The sequence below is a fragment of the Pinus tabuliformis genome, chromosome 1_2 (assembly GCF_031772625.1).
Source record: "Pinus tabuliformis cultivar Carrire ecotype Pingquan chromosome 1_2, CPIR1, whole genome shotgun sequence".
Lineage (NCBI taxonomy): Eukaryota > Viridiplantae > Streptophyta > Pinopsida > Pinales > Pinaceae > Pinus > Pinus tabuliformis.
The window spans coordinates 808,146,314-808,163,213 of NC_142298.1; the positions used below are offsets into that span (position 1 = coordinate 808,146,314).

At 37.7% G+C, this 16,900-nt stretch overlaps 1 protein-coding gene and 1 pseudogene across 2 annotated transcripts; one reads left to right on the top strand and one right to left on the bottom strand.

Moving 5' to 3' along the window:
* Positions 1 to 112: 112 nt before the first annotated feature.
* LOC149208358 (uncharacterized) lies at positions 113 to 16,342 on the top strand. Of its 2 annotated transcripts, none has more exons than XM_089394056.1 (5): positions 113 to 471; positions 15,265 to 15,389; positions 15,568 to 15,654; positions 15,748 to 15,840; positions 16,023 to 16,342. In XM_089394056.1, the coding sequence occupies exons 2-5, from the start codon at positions 15,342 to 15,344 to the stop codon at positions 16,302 to 16,304; spliced, it is 510 nt and encodes a 169-aa protein (XP_089250182.1). In that variant the 5' UTR covers positions 113 to 471; positions 15,265 to 15,341; the 3' UTR covers positions 16,305 to 16,342. The 2 variants fall into 2 exon arrangements, 1 of the variants encoding a protein (XP_089250182.1); XR_016252094.1 differs by having other exon boundaries at positions 117 to 471; positions 15,265 to 15,378.
* Positions 7,397 to 9,325, bottom strand: LOC149208359 (F-box/WD-40 repeat-containing protein At5g21040 pseudogene; annotated as a pseudogene).
* Positions 16,343 to 16,900: the final 558 nt, after the last annotated feature.

Below are 16,900 nucleotides of genomic sequence, written 5' to 3' on the forward strand. Positions count from 1 at the left end.
ATTAATTATATAATAAAATTATTAATTCATACAACACATATTTAACATTTTACTAAAATATTACTTTTACTTACTTCCATATCCCACTACTTCTATGACGTTGCACAAACCTACTTCCATATCCCACTACTTCTATGACGTTGCACCGGTTTGTGCAAATGCTAGTTCTATATACGATGTAGGGTTTCAGGGTCGGCGACAATGCTCTTTAACTTTTTAAAACATTTATATCTTAAAATGGGTTGTTATATCGGATGTAGGGTTTCAGGTCCGCAGATATATCCTTCTCCGAGGGGTTTCAGGAGGGCCTCTTACGCCGCGCCCCCTTTTCAGGTAGACGCATTTGCAAATATTTGCATTGTGCTATTTTTCTTTCCAAGCGGCGGATTGACTTGATCGGTGCACGGACAAAGGTGCATTTTTGGATAACCGATGCGGCTGGTTCAGATCCTCATATGCAATCGGATAGAGGTGAGTCTAAGCCTTGATTTCTTTTGTCCCTCTCAACCCATATTCTCTTATCACGATGTCTTTTTTGTTTTGTATTTCCGCTTCACATTTTCCAGAAGAGGTGTTGCTTATATTTGCTTTCACAGACTCACAGCAGGCATATTTTTTCAATCTGTGTTTTTTTGGCGCATTTATTGGCTTACATATCGATTGATATTGATATATTTTCCCTCAATTTTTCTAATATTTTATTTCATCCGAGTATAAAGAGATACATTCTGTAAATGCTTTAAGCTTCGAGAAATATCAGAACGAAAATATACATTCTTTGCTAAGCCTGAAGAAGGCATTGATATTGATTGAAGGGTCCTGTAACTTCTCTAAAATTCAGAATTCTTCTTTTGAGGCACTTGGATCATCTTCAGAATACTGACTTTCATAAGAATCCCCATTCGAGGATGCAGAAATATGTTCGTGTAAGATATGACAATCCTTGATTTCACTTCATAACCTTGAACCCTCAGCCAACTGTAGTCCTTCCTTCCTCAAGGTGTCTGCTTCACCATTTAATTCTTTGTAGACATGTTCAAAGCACTCTGAAATAAAAACGGACAGAACGTTTGATTTCATCTTCTAATACTGCCATTCATCCAATTAATTACTAACAACTGATGAATTTAGTAACACTTGTTTAACAGATTCTTCTCCTACAGGAAAGTAGCACAGTCTGAATTTAAAGGCTAATCGAAACTGTAATCTGAATGTCGTTTGAGCCTATAAACGGACACAGTTAGAAAACATGCACAGAACATGTAGATCACTGTCGAGAACCCTTGTTAATGTTATTCCATTATCATTGAATAAAAAGCTGCATCACTAACATATCTCAGTGCAAAATGTACTGCCCCCTTCCAAGTATTAGAACTTGTGTTTTGTGGCAACCTGATGAACTTGCCTAGGCTACACCATGTACTGAAAGTGTTGACTGCAAAACAAATGTTAGGCCTTGTGTTAACTAAGTACATGAGGAAACCTATCAATTCCCTGTATACAGATGTTCATCAAATCTGAATTAGAATCAGCAAAGTACAATGGATTTACTACCACAGGGGAGTAGCCATGGGTTTGCAGTACATCATTTGAAATCTCATCAGAATTTCAATTGCATACACTGGAGTAGCCATGGGTTTGCAGTCCATCATTTGAAATCTTCTAAGAATTTCAATTACATATTTTTTCTGTCCAAGGAACACTTCACCTGCACTTTGCTACACCCCTAGAGCCAGCAAGTAGTGCTTCAAGTCATGACAAATTCTCTTGCCAATTTTGCCCTGCACCAGTTTGTGGATTCCTTTTAACTTCCTGTGAGTGTAAGATTGTCTACATATGGGACTAAAACAAGCAGATTAGAATGATCTACCAAATTGTAAAAATTAGAATCTGCATCTGTCTCAGTGAAACCCAAATCTGAAAGTTACTCATCGATCTTGGAGTGCCATGCAAATGGTGCCTGTTTCAACTCATAAAGGGCCTACTTCAACTTGTAAACATGGGTCTCAAGCCTATTCACCTAAAAGCCTCTTGGTTGGTTTATCATATAACTCCTTAATCAACCTATTAAGAAATGTTGTCTTTACATAAATTTGATATAAAATCCAATGGAAGATTGTTGTAAAAGACATAGTAAATCTGATAGAGGTATATTTAGTAACAAGAGCAAAAGTCTCCTCATAGTCAACTCCTTTTTAATGGGAGAACCGTCCAGCCACAAACTGAGCTTTGCAGTTTTATATGCTGCTATCTGGTGCATGCTTAACCATGCATGATTGTTGTAAGAAAAACTAGAGTCAAATACTGACTTCTCCACTAGTCTAGGCACTATCTCCTACCCATCATTCTTTAGGAGGAGATGTATTCCTCCATCATGGCATTTTGTAGTACTTGCTTCCTTACTGTCGTTACTAGAAGGTTTTGTTTCAATAATGAAAGATATCAGTGCAACATAACTAGGGAACTTTTTAGGAGGGTGGCTTATTTGAAGGGAAGTAGTTGGAGCACCAACTTACTATGTTGCCTCTTTTAATGTCTAGATTAGCCATCTAGGCTTTCTAGCTGAACTTGAAGGTAAAGAGGCACCCCTTGCACTTCCAAAAGCTTGCTGATCTAAGTGTGCGTTTCATGATCTTTTTGATTTCTGCAGATCTGTTTTTGGGATACCAAGCTCTTCTGCCTCCATGGTCACTATTGGAGGTTCTTGAGACTTAGAGGACCATGCATTTTCTTCAAACTTGGTATCTCTGCTCACAACTACTTTATGTTGAGATGGAATGTATATTCTATAAGCTTTTGAGGTTTCACTCTAACCTACAAAAATGCCCTTCAAACTAGAAGGTTCCAACTTGGTCCTTTTCCCATCTGGAATATGAATGTAGATAGGACAACTGAAAAACTCAAAGATGTGTTACTTGAGGCTTCTGAATTCATCCAGTCTTATCCTTCAAAATTCTGTGAGGATACCTATTCAAAATATAGACAATGATGAGACATGTTTATACACAGAGACACATGAGCAGAACTAGATCATGAATCAAGGCCCCAAACTATTGAGGGTTGTAGGGAACTATCAACATTTTCTTGATTCTTGATTTCATGCAAAAGGTATCAAACTCCTTTGGTTTTTGTGAATTAAGTCTAGGACTTCCTAGAAGAATCATCAATAAAATATTCATAGTAAATGTTACTTGATAAGGAAGTTGAAGAGATGGGCCCACATACATTTGAGTTGATTAGGTCAGAAACCCCTCTTGACCTATGTTTACTGCCAGGAACACATCCTTTACATGTTGGCCAAGTGCACAACCTTTGAACACTCCTTTCTTCTCAGCCTTGAAGATTGGCAATGCCCACACCATGTTTTTCAAGATTGGCAACATTCACTAGTGCAAGTGACCTAGTCTCTTTTGTCAAAGCTCACACATGTTGTCACTATCATACCCTAAAGTTCTTATAGGATTCCCTTGCAATTTAGGATGAGGACTTGTTGATCTTCAAAGTTAGCCATATATGTAGGATATATCATCACTGAAATTGGAAAGAGATTTTTAGTTAAGCTAGGTACATACAAAACATCATTAACTTAGTAAGCTTAAGGATATCACTTGATGGATCCCACTCTTGCAACTGGATATGTGGCATCATCACCAAGTTCTACTAAAGGTACTCTTGTTAGAGGTTGTATGTTTGCAGGCTCCACTGTCCACATACCAGTCCACATCAGACATGATGTCAGATGACAGGCATGAGACCATTGAGAAGTGTATCTCGAGATTGGATGAAAGCTCATCCACTTGAGCTGATGCTTTTGTACTCTTTACAAGTTGCTTTCCCTTCCCCTTCTTTTGATGACATTGGAAGCGAAGTGCCCAAACATTTGACACTTGAAGCACTTGATGTGGCTCAAGTCCTTCCTTCCCTGGTTACAAGAACCTGGCTTCTCTTTCTTCCCCTTTTAACCCTTCTTAGTTCCTCTTTTCTTGTTGCCCTTCTTCGTCTTACTAATGGGGACAACATTCTGCTCCTTCTAGTTGAATTCATTCCATAGCCTCTTCAAAATGGGAAGTTTTAACTTTTTTTTGGCCTAGATGTCATAGCCAAAAAGTTTCCAAAAAGAACAGGACCTATTTAATGCAATGAGTACTAGCTTTTCACCCTTCACCTCCTCTCAATTGCTGCAAGCTGATCATGGAGATCAATAATATTCATTAAGTAGGAAACTACAATATCATTTTACTCATTTGTAGGGATTAAGCTTATTTCTTAGGAATGTCTTCTGTTTGTTGTTCTCACTCTCATAGAGTGACTAGAGCATCAAACATGTACTTTATTGTGGTCTTTTTGGTGATGTGAGGGATCTAATGATCCTTCATAGATTCAAGTATGACTCACTTGACCTTGGCCATCTTCTTTTTATGATTTACTAATTACACAGGTTTGGGAGGCTCTACAACCAGTTTCTCAATGAAGTTAGACAAATCCTACTCCAACAATATCTTTGTGCCTAGAGGCGCTCACCAGCCTGGTATGGAAGAGATGTTGTAATGTCGTGTCTTGATATGTAAACATTTTGACTCAGTCAAATTGCATAAAATGGAAATGAAATAAAATTAAAAAATAAAAAAAAAAAATTAATAATTAAAATAAACTTGAGGTAAAATAGTCAATTTATTGTTAATGGTTTTGACAACCCATGGTTTTGCTAATGGTATTCTTATGTAAGAATAATTTCTCACTCTAGATCCATCTTAACTCCAGATCTATCGAGTGTCGAGAGGGATCAAATCTATTGAGGTGCAAACCTCTTTTAGAGTGAAAAGAAATTTGATCCCGCCAAATGCTTGGAAGATCTGTAGTTAAGATGGATGCAGGCTGGTTACCTGAGACTTCCCTGGGATGAAGTTAAGAGGGACCTTCCAATCTGTCCATGTATTTGAGATTGACTGTAGCCATACTACTGCATTGGAATATCGCCTAAACGAAAGTTAAGACAGATCAGCAGCCTAACAAAGAACCCAACAACTTGAAACTTCACTGTGCTTTTCTCAAGCATGGATCACAGCATCCGATCCCTGGAGCCTCCTGACAGCTCCCTTTCATAGGTAGCATTCCTACTATCTATTCAAGGATTTTTAGAATGTTTCAACAAACCTTTCTCTGATACCATTATGAATTTTTGTCTAACTCATTGTAAACAGATTCTTCTTCTAGTGGAAACTAAGACTGTCTAAATTTAAAGGCTAATCAAAACTGCAATCTGAATCTCACTAAAATCTACAAACACAGTTGGAATACATACATTGGAACACACATATCAATGTCAAAAACAGTTGTTACTGCTATTCCAATACTACTGAATAAAAATCTGCTAGAAAGGATTTTGTGTAAGAACTGAAACTAACCCTATTACAGATCCATACTCTCACTCTTTCTTATAAGTGACACCTAGGGTTTATAAAAATAGATATATTACTTAGATCTCTGGATCTGTGCTCTATCTAACTGATAAAAAATGAATTCAGAAAGACTGAAAAATAAAACAGAACTGACTCATCTAACTTTAGCACTTTATCTTTAACCTGAAGTATAATGATAAAATTATCTTATTCTTTTTATGGCTGGTACATACATGCGTGTGTGTGCCCTTATTGCTGGAATAGTAAAATTTGTGATGTGCTCCTACTGTCTATTTATTGCTGCATTCTCACCAACAGATCATTATGCTGTTTGGAATTTAATGCTGCATGGATTTGTGTAATGCTGCTGTAATATAAGGTGCCCAGATCTGCTATGTGTGCTCCAACCTAGTAGAAGATGATCTGGGGTACACTATCTAACAACAATGAGCCAACAAACACTGGTATTTTTTTAAATGCCACTGTGGGCTGCTAGCTTTTAGAGTATTGTTAGGGAAATAAGCTCGGTGTAGTTATTTGATCCTCACCTAAATCTGTGTTAAATCTGATACAGTGAGAGTTATTGAGATAGAGAACACGTATGGCTTCCCTTTTTTGGGGGGTACCTTGACTAGCTCCATCAAAGTAATCCCCATGTTCCAGATTTGTCCATAGGAGCACGAATCAACTTTTTCTGTGTTGGGGTTGATGAAAAAGCTTTGAAGTTTGAGAAGATTGACTGACCTTGGAAGGCACATTGAAAGAGTTATATACCTGTCTTCAAAGATTTCAACATTTCTATCTTTCTAGATTCCCCATGATACTATTAGAGGAAGGCCTTTGAGGACTGAGTTTTGCTACCACTTTTTAGAGCACTCTTCAGCATAACCTCCTTGTCCACAGTCCTTTATCCTTGTCAAACCATCCAGATTTCCTTTATTAAGGACAGAATATCAGTAAGTGGTCTATGTTCTTTTCAACTCTTTTACACATGATACATTTGCTTGGACTTGATCCATTTCTTCTCTTAAGAACTTCCTATGTGGGTGCTCTATTTAAGATTGCCAACTGCATGTAAATAATGAACTTTTGAAAGGTTCTTATCCAGATGCGCTTCCACCATGAGAGTGTGCATTCTGGTCTGTCCAGGGTACACGATTCTTATCCTAACTTTGGAGTGTAAATCCCCAAGGCTGGATTTTAGACTAGACATGTTCATCATCAGAGTCTTTTATATAGGCATGGCACACTTTTGATTTGTTTATAAATCCTTTTGATTGAATATTTTCTTGGCCTTTGAGTCGTCTCTCTGTTCAGCGCTATTCCAATCCTGCTGGAAAATGGAGGAGTTTCCTAGTTCAGCTGCCTGGTCTAGATTGAAGAGAGTTTATCACTGCTTCTGGCAGCTTGTACTCAGCTCCACTGCTTATCCATGGGTCTATACTGATCTTCGCCTTAGCCTCATTGCAAACCTTCCATGCCAGCAATCTGCCTATTAAAGGGAATGTTATAGTCAGTACTTTCAATAATATGGATGCATTGTTGATTGACTTGTTTGGGTTTCCAATCCAGTCGTCTGCTGAATTGGGCTCAATATATCTCTGAATGTGAATCTGATTCCAGAGGTCCTCTTTTGATATTAGTCTCCACATACACTTGGCTTTTAGGGATTTCCCGAAGGAATGATATTCGATATGTAATGCATGTGGGCTTTTTTGTATACCTTTGTTTTCTTAGCAAAATATAGTCTTATATTATAAAAAATAGATCAAGTGTTGTAATTGCTTTCTCTTTGCATCCATGCTAGAAGAGCCAACATATCAGATTGGGCATCATATTTGGAATGTCTCATGTCATTCTAAGGACAAAATCCACAACAGTGATAAGATTCAATGTTTGCTTTTATTTTTATTGTGCTCTTTCCAGCTTTGTGGCTGGAATGTGTTGTAGCCTCCATGATTATTGAGTAACACTTCCTCAATTAGAAGGAACTGATAGATAAAATCTTGTGGTCTCCTCACTCCAAACCACACATACTTTATGATAAGAGCTTTCGGATAATCTGCCAGAGATTAAATGCAATATTCTAACCTGAATGTAACATTTAACTGGACATTGTGAAAATTAGAAGCCTATTCTTTCAGCAAACTAAGGGCAAAGAACCCCGAATAGCTTTCATAATTAATCTAAGCCTAAGCTAATAAAGGGTAAATTGCCCCCAAGTAGCTTTTAAACTGAATCTAAGCCTGGACTTTGCCAGTCTCATTGCGCCTTTTCCAAACCCTATTTCCCCCGCCATGTCTCTCACAGCTTTTAGCTGCAATGGAGCAAGGATCCACCTGCTTAGATTTGCTATCATTTTCTGCATTTGCCTTTTTCCTCCTTGACCTATTCTCCAAACGCACATTCCTTGAGGCCTGCACTCTGCGTTCAATCTCCAAAGCCTGGGTGAAGTCCCACATCCGCAGAACTCGCTCCTCACCTCCACATACAATTCTCTCAGCACCAATGTCTACAGAATACAAGTTTTGATAGAAACCATGCAGCAACCGTTGAGGTGGCTCCACATTTTGCAATGTTACAATTGCAGTGTTCTTCCACTGACGACTATTAGCAACTTTTTCAGACTTGAAATTACTGCTTGACTTTAGCAGCTTCCTGACATCCATCATGGCAAGCTTGCCATCCCCAGATGCAGAGACAAGCCATGGATCCTCAAATGCAAGTGAATAAACTGGGCAGGAATGAGGAACCCATGAAGCAACTGGTTTATCATTAACTATAACATCATCATCAGAATGACTAGTGTGATGACGGGGAGATCGGTCCTCAAACATATGAATAGCTCCATCCTCACCTCCAATAAACAGCAAATGGCCAGATCGACTGCATACCAAAGAGTATGCATTGCCAACATGGAAATTTAGCCTCACCCTCATCTGGTGTCCTGTTTCAATATCCCATGTGTAAATGTCACTGCCTGCAGCGCTCATCAGTTGAGGGCCTCTCACAACCAGTGACCACACCCAATCTCCGTGCTTGAAAATCTTCAGACACTTCAAAGAAGCTCGATCCCAGACACGAATGCTCATATCCCAAGAGCCACTATAAATTCTGGCAGAGTCAAGACCCAGGCATGTAATGGGTCCAACATGTCCACGAAGGCAAAATTCAGTGTTCTGACCTGTAATTCCCGAAATGTCAAACAAATGAGGGAGCTCAGGAATTGCTCGCCAACCTCTCACAAAAGCCTCAGTTCCACCCACAACCAACATCTCCATATCTGCTGCTATGGCTCGTATAGTGCTACGAAGTGGCCGTGACTGTTCAATCAGAAAACCTTCCTCCATGTTCCACATTCTGATCATTGTATCATATCCTGCAGTAAAAATGAGATTTGCAAATGCCAGAAGACAAACAGACCGTATGGGTTTAGTATGGCCATGGAAAACATCTATTTTAAATCGGCCTAGAAAAGCCTTGCTACGAGCTTCTCTCTCAAGGTAGAGCTCTCTCCATGATTTTTCTGGTGGTATGGCAGATGTTTCAGAAGGTTTTCGATGTGCAGGAAGCCCCCATCTCTCACAATAGAATTCCTTCCATCCATGGCTATCTGAGGAAATCCTCCGGAAAAGAACACATACAGAGGAAACAATGTTGAGTTCTCTTGCATTAAGATGATTGAGGATCTCCGATATTAGTACAGGAGGAATTTCAAGAAATGAGCAATGGCCATTGTGATCAATATCTGTTAATGCATAAGTTGATCTCTCTGCTTTGCTGCTAGTCTTAGTTTGAATCTCTACTTCATTTACTCGTAAGGAATGAGGACTGGGAAGCTCCGGGCAGGACACCATCTCTTCATTCCAAGCATCATTAGCTGAACCAGAAGATACCTGCCATCTCTTCTGGCATTCAAATGCCATGGAAATACACAGGGAACCACCCAACCCTTCTTAAGATTGGCCAAAGCCTATATGGAACAAACCTGCAAAAAGAACACAAGTCTTAGTGCCAATCAGTGGGAACACGTTTGTTGAGATATGCAAGACAATAACAAAATTGACTTGGGAAATGTTTTGAAATGATTGAAGCATTTACATGGAGACTAAAATCAAAACAAAAGAATCCCCTGTGCACAACATATTATGACCGGATTGGCATCTTCCAAATTTTCCAGGAGCAACACCAGGGAATTCAACAGAAAATAATCAAAAATGTTTAACATAAAGTTTATTTACTCCACACGGTCTCAAAACAAAAGTCCATACCGTCAAAATAACTCCCACTGAATCAATGCCTCCACGGAATTACAACCAACTTTCCAGTTCAGATTTAAGTTGAAGGACAGGGAAAGGTGAACTTGGGGCAATTCATGCACTGACATGCACAAAAAATGAGAAGCTGCAATTTTGCAAGGCACATAAAAATTTAGAAAAGTACCATTGGAGTAGGCAGATGTGTCAAAGCAATCAAGATCATGAATGTTCTCTATTCCCAGTACAAAGTTGATCTGAGCACAACCAGCATCACACAGGTCAAGAACCACCCAACCTCTGTACCAGGATCCTCCATCTTGACAAACTCGCACTTCCAGTGTCTATGTCCACTTGCCCGAGACCATCCACAGGGTTCAAGCGGCAGCGCCCCTGCCAGCCTCCCACAAAAATTCTATAAAATTTGGTCACTGAATTCCTACTATGTGCGCCAAGTTCCTAACTGGGCACAGATACACACTTTAGCAACATGTATGCACCCATTTCAACAGATTGTACATCCACTTTTTTGCAACCTGCAAATGCCAGGAATGCTAATAATCAGCAGTATTGTTGCCCTTGCATGCCAGTAGAAGCTCATGGTGCAGCAGGAGATAAACAACAAATGACAGGTACAAAACTAAATGGATAGTCTATAACTGATATATAATTCTAAGCATAGAATGTACGATAGGCATGTAGCTAAGCCTCTTCTCTTTCCTGTTCTTCCATTGCTTAAGTTGCCCTCTAATTTGCAACTTAACATGAGATCAAAAGTATTTTTTCTCCAAGCCCTTTTTGTTCACCAAAAGCCTTCTCAGATGTCCTTTTCCTAACGAACTTGGATCACCAATGCTTGTTCTCACATGCTTCCTCTCTTTATGGTGTCCTTGGGGAGCCCCCAGTCCACATTGCTTCTCCTCCCTCTTCTTGGCATATGTTTTCCCATGGTGACATCAGGAGTCATCAAATTCATTGGCAGCACCAAGGCCGCTGATGAGATTTCAGTCTGAGTTCCTCAAACATGGTATTCACTCTCTCAAATTTCACATTGTTGATATGTTTAATCATGTTGTTTCTATCTTGGTTCCGCCATATCAGGGATTACTTCAAACCACAACAATTACAAAACTGTCATGGTTGAACACACTTTCGCCAGGATCAATGGCATGGTACTTCATATGTGGTTATACATTGAACTATAGAGGAGGCCCCTGAAGGACAGCAGAGGCAAATTGACGTAGATAAGAGGCACCTCAAGGCCAAAGGACAGGGCAAGATTTAGTGAAACATACTAGCCTGTTGACTGCATCATCACTCTACAGGCAATTATTTAAGGAGACTTGGGTCTTGACATTGCTGTTTGAAATTCTTATGTTTCTTTGTGAACTTTTGAGAGAACCCTATTCCAAAGGCTTTGTGACATTAGTATTTAAGAGACACTTCTAGTCACCATCATGAGACTATATGAGTTGATACTTGGTCAATTTCACTCTTCACAACTTCTCGGACTTCATTAGGAGCACCATTGGGTTCAAGCATTCCTGTCACCTCTCATAAACTCTCTTTGGGATCTGCATTGATGAGTTGTAGTCCTCTCTTAGGAAGCACATGCAAAAAGGCAATGGTTACCTTTTACACCACATCTAGATCTCCTTGCTTTTATTTGTCAACAACATGATCCTCCTAGCTTCCTAGAAAGTTAGGGACACGTTTCCCCACGCCCCCTTTTAGGGAGACACAGGGAGACGTAGGGGAAACGTTTCCCTACTGTGGGGATGTGTTTCCCCAAAAGGGGTGCTTCTGGGCAGCTCCCCTAAAAAAGGGCTAGGTGCTCCCCCTTAATTTTGCTTGAAACAATAATTTATGAGTGGGAAAGCTCAACATTCAACCCTAGGGCCCTATTAATTGACTTAGGATGTTTGAGAGTGGTTCTGACCTCATTTTATTTCATATGGAGAAAGTAAATTTCAGATTCCACTCAAAATGCATCAGACATAACAATTTTTAGGATTTCAGGAATGAGCGAATTGCGATGTTTCCATTGGGCTCTATTATATATAAGGGTTTGGAACTACCATTTAATCAAGAGCACCAAGCCCAAAAGCACCCCTTTTGAGGGGGGCCATGTTCTGCTTTGGGCAATTAAGAGCTATCTTCCTCAGCTCAACCTTCAGTGGAGCTGCTGATTGATTGCCTCCTTGCTGTCACTTGTTGCTGAATGAAGGACCACTTCACCCGGTCATAAGTTTTCTCAAAGTCTATTTTGACAAACAAGCCATTGAGGCTAGTATGATGGGCACATTCTATGCCTTTAAAGACTGCATTGAAATTGTCAAGGATATATTGCCCACAAATAGACCTTGTTTGTTCTAGGCGAATGCTCTTTGGAAGAATATGCTTGATGCACAAGGCAGATGCCTTGGCCAAGATTTTTTAAAAGGTGTTTAAAAGAGTTATGGGTCTCCAGGTGGTGTTTAGCACTAGGTCTTTTGCCATAGGAATGAGTTTGATAATGCCCTGGTTGATTCCAGCTCGCAGGGATTGGCTTCTGAGAGGCTCTTTACAAACTTTTGCACAACTAAACTTAACTTCATAGTTTACAAAAAATGCTTTGTGCACCATCATCAATATTTTGGTTGCAAAAAATTGGTAATATAATCACAGAAAGTGATAAATATTTTTGTTTCTTACTGTAACAGCAATACAAACTAAGCCCCTAGGGTTAGCTCAATTGGTCGAGTCTTGTCAATAAAGCAGCTTTGTTATTGAGAGGGCATGGGTTCGATGCTGTCAACACTCTCGAGGCTAGGCTCCGTGGTTGTGCAGGCAGTAAGTGGTCACTTCAGATGGATCTGCCTGGTACAAATATTTTGGGGATGTAGCGGTCACCGATCTCCGGGGTTCATGAACCACATAGAAAAAAAAACAACAATGCAAACTAGTTTTTTTTATGTAAAAGTAAAAGAATCTACAAAATAATTAAATTGTTGCATTGGCTGAGTCGACTCAAAGTTTTGTATTTTACTTGGTTCGTTTTGGATAGATGGTTCAGTCCTCTTTGTTATGTCTTGTAGATTTATGCAAATGTAGAAGACTTCTATTTGGATTGCCCAACAATTTTGCTTATCGGGTTGTAGACAAGTACCATAAAATGCATATATCCTTTGGCTACATAGCAGTGCTTCATACTCTTCCCAGTCTCCTGAGTCTGGCTGAGTCTTGCCAAGTCAGCTCTGGACCGAGTATTCCCCAGCGACCCCCCTGGCAGGCTCCCCTTTGGCTTAGCGGAGTCTTGCCAGACTTGCTAGATTCGGGAGTTTGACCCAGGCTTAGCTGACCCAATGACAGTGACCAAAAATACCCCACACTTGTGATTTTTAGGAGGGAAATGAAGTGTTTGAGAGGGCAGGAAGTCTTTATAAAGACATTTCTCCCCTTATTCTTTATCATTCCATATATTTTTAAGAGCCATTTCTTCCTTAGAAGAGTGTTGTGTGCTGTCACTGTGAGCGGGTTGAGTTCATCATCATTTATGAGGGAAATTGAAGGAGGCTTTAGCATCATCAATGATCACTAGCTGCTGAGTAAAGTCGTCTCACCCTCTCAGCATTCAAAGTTCAGGTAAGTGGGCAATTACACATTCAGGTTTTACTGTTTAGTTTATCAACTTGCATTTTTTTTTAAAGTTTATACTAGTAGGCCTGTAGGATGGGATGTCATCCTACAGGCTTGATGAAGAGACTCAGGGTCTCTTTAGTGTTTCATTATCTCTAATGGAAACACCAAATACGTTTGCACCACAATTATTGCTTCAGTCTAGAGATTTTGGCTAACTCCTTGAGGGCTTATTCTTGGCATCTTTGTAGTCATGAATGAGGCTTGAGATTGGACTTGGAGACATTGTCTACCTTGATTATCTAATTATGTTATGAAACTATGAGTTATGTAGCTGAATGGAGTACTATTTGTGAATTTGATCGTGGAATTTCAGTTCACTATTTTGCATACAAATATCGAGTGTCAAATGTTGTGTCATCGTATTTTATGAGATAATCTTTTGAAATTCTGCATAGATTGTGGTTTTATAACTTATATGGATTGGTTTGTGCTCAAAATTTACCATGTTTTGAGTTTTTTTCTCTTTGCTGGGTCTGTGCTGAGTCGTTGAGTCTTGCCAAGTCCCAGCCCAACCAAGTCTGGCAACTTTGCTACATAGTGATAAGCATTAGATGCTAAACTTGATGATTAGGATTAACCCGATAATATTAGATTGAGCAGCAGATTGTTTTGATGGATTAGAATAGTTTTTAAATTCTGCCCCTTCCCATGTTCTGCTTAATTTTTTTTCTAGTAACTGTTGTAATATAGAAATTAAAAAAAATTATAAAACAACCATAAAAAAAATTAAAATTAAAAAGAACAACACATAACAAATATCAAAACCTAAACTAATTTGCAATCTCTAACTCACTCATTCGAGTTACCAAGCTTATGTCTACTCAGCTTGTTGCGTAGCACTATTTGACTTACCAGTTAACTGTTGCACCTCCTCCTCCATGGCACTCCTAAAATGCTCATTGGCCATTTTTAATCGTCAGTTTTAACTTTCGAGTCTTGACTTTAGATATGGATGACCTTAGACTGATTCTTTGACTTTCACTCTTTACTTTTTTTGAGTTTGAGTTATATCAATTTACTATTCCAATCTTCAGGCTTAAGTATCTACTATAGTCTATTTTGGTTAGTACTAATTAGATTCTAGAATCACGAATTTAAATTTTAAATCAATTTAGAATCTAGAATGATGAATGATGAATTTAATTTTTAAATCAATTTAGATTCTAGAATGTTGAATAATGAATGATGAATATGGATCAATCTAGTTCATTATTGAATCTCGTGGTGTATGAATGAATGATGTATGTATTAGTATGAATGATGAGTATGGATCACTGTATTTCATTATTTAATTCAATCATGTACGGATCAATGTATTTATGCTTTCATTATTGAAAATATATATATATATATATATATATATATATATATATATATATATATATATATATATATATATATATATTAAAAAAATTATATACCCCCATATCCCCCTGCCCCCTAATTTTACCTAAAATTTGAGGGTACTCTCACACGCCCCCCCTGTGCATCACCCCAGAGATGCATCTCCCTATCCTGGAGTCTTGGTGGAACATTAGTTTTAACTTGCCAACACAGAAGGGTTGAAAATATAGTATGACTTCATATTGAAATATGACCATGCCCTTCAAATTTGATGCCAGGTTGAAGAAGTATTTTAGGAAAAGTATTTGGAAGTGTGTTCTACTGTTTGCCTTTTAGAAAATGTTAATTTTTTTTCAAGCTTTCTTTTCAGTTCTTATAACTGATTTGTTTGTTTTACTTTAGTGGTTTATTTATAATAGTTAAAAAGGCTTACGAGATTTAATGGAAACCTTTTATACCCACACCAGATATGCCAAAAAGACCTTAGACGTGTGAATGCCAATTTTGATGCACCGTTCATATTGTGCAGTTGTGATGTTTTTTGTTAACGATTGTGCTGAATAGCTTTGTGTTGAATGATGCAGGTACCTTCAAGACAATTTATACCACATACGGGAATCACATGAGATGGATCTAGATTTGAAGATAGAATTCTTCAAACATGTTAACTAATGCATTCAACTGTCCAATGTTCTTAGGTAGCAGTCTTGTAAGATTTCTTCTGACAATATCTGGTAACAAGAGTATAATTGTAATCATTAAAATGTTATAAATAAGATATATGAAATAAAAATTCAGGTATTGAATTTTTCATTAAACATTATTTAGAATGTATTAATACTTATAAGTATTTGTATGAAAATAAATTGAATTGGTTTATGTTTAAGGACAAGGCATCCAAGGCGGGGTTAACCAAGACAAAAGTCACTCATCGTAGTGGCCAGAAAGGCTTAAAAGCACTGATAACAACCTTTGTAAGTATATTAAACATGTGATATTTTTTTAATAAATTTTGTACTAGAAGAAAGTCATTGTTATCTAATTTCTCCCTATTTACTGATTGATAGGAACTAAAATATGGAAGACCTCCAAATCATTTGGAAAAGGAGGTGCTGCAGCAAAAGAGATGGGTTGAATTTGTTGTTTGGATGGACTCTATGGTATGTAATCTTAGTTGGATTTCCAATATACTTTTAAACCATATTTTCATTTTATTTTTTAGTACTATTAGATATTATATCTTACCTCATTTTATGGTTAACATTGTATAACAAAAACATGTGTTGTGTTATGTAATTAATACTAACATGTAATATTGATTTTTTTTGTCATAATGCTATAGGTAATGATTGCCAAGACGATGATCCAAATTATGTTCAACATATATCAGGAGATGATGAGGATGAGGATGAGGATGATGGTGGTGAAGGAGGAGATGATGATGATAGTTGCGGTGTTGGTGATGATGTGGATCACAGTAATGAGGATGGTCAAGATGATCATGAGGATGATCTTGGTGGTGGTAGCTAGGCATGCACATGCATTTTTTTTTATGAAGAAATTATTGTGTAGAATGACATTGTTATGTTTAGATGGGTGTTGTGAATTTACCCTATATCAATGAGACATTTTGATTTTGTAATCATACGATGAGTTTGATTTATGTAAGTTGTTAATTTATCGTAGAATAACGATATTCATGAAATATTTTGATTTGTTAATCATATTTGAATTTTACTTGTTTTGATTAAAAATAATACTGATTTTATTAGTATTATGTTGCTATTTTATACATGTTTTGAAAATTGTTAATGACACATTGTTATTTTTTTGGATGGATGTTGTCAATTTCTCTTAAATTTCTTTACAAATGATTTTGAATTGTGATATCTGCTTTAATGATATTTAGAAACTATCATATATTTCACTATGAATCTATAAAGGGGGTCATATATGTAAAGAAAAATATACTCTATATAAGAATTCAAATGCGGATGTAACCATGGATGCAAAATTGAAAGTAAAATTGGATGTTAAACTAGAAATTAATACAAAATGCAAACAATTGACATACAAAGTGTTTTAAATTAGAAGTGAAAAATTGTGCAATAGTTGACACAAAGAAGGGAACAAAACATGGCATACAAAAGGATATCAAATTGGGCAAAAACAAGGACACATAAATGGGCACCAAATTAGATGCAAAAAAAGACAACAACT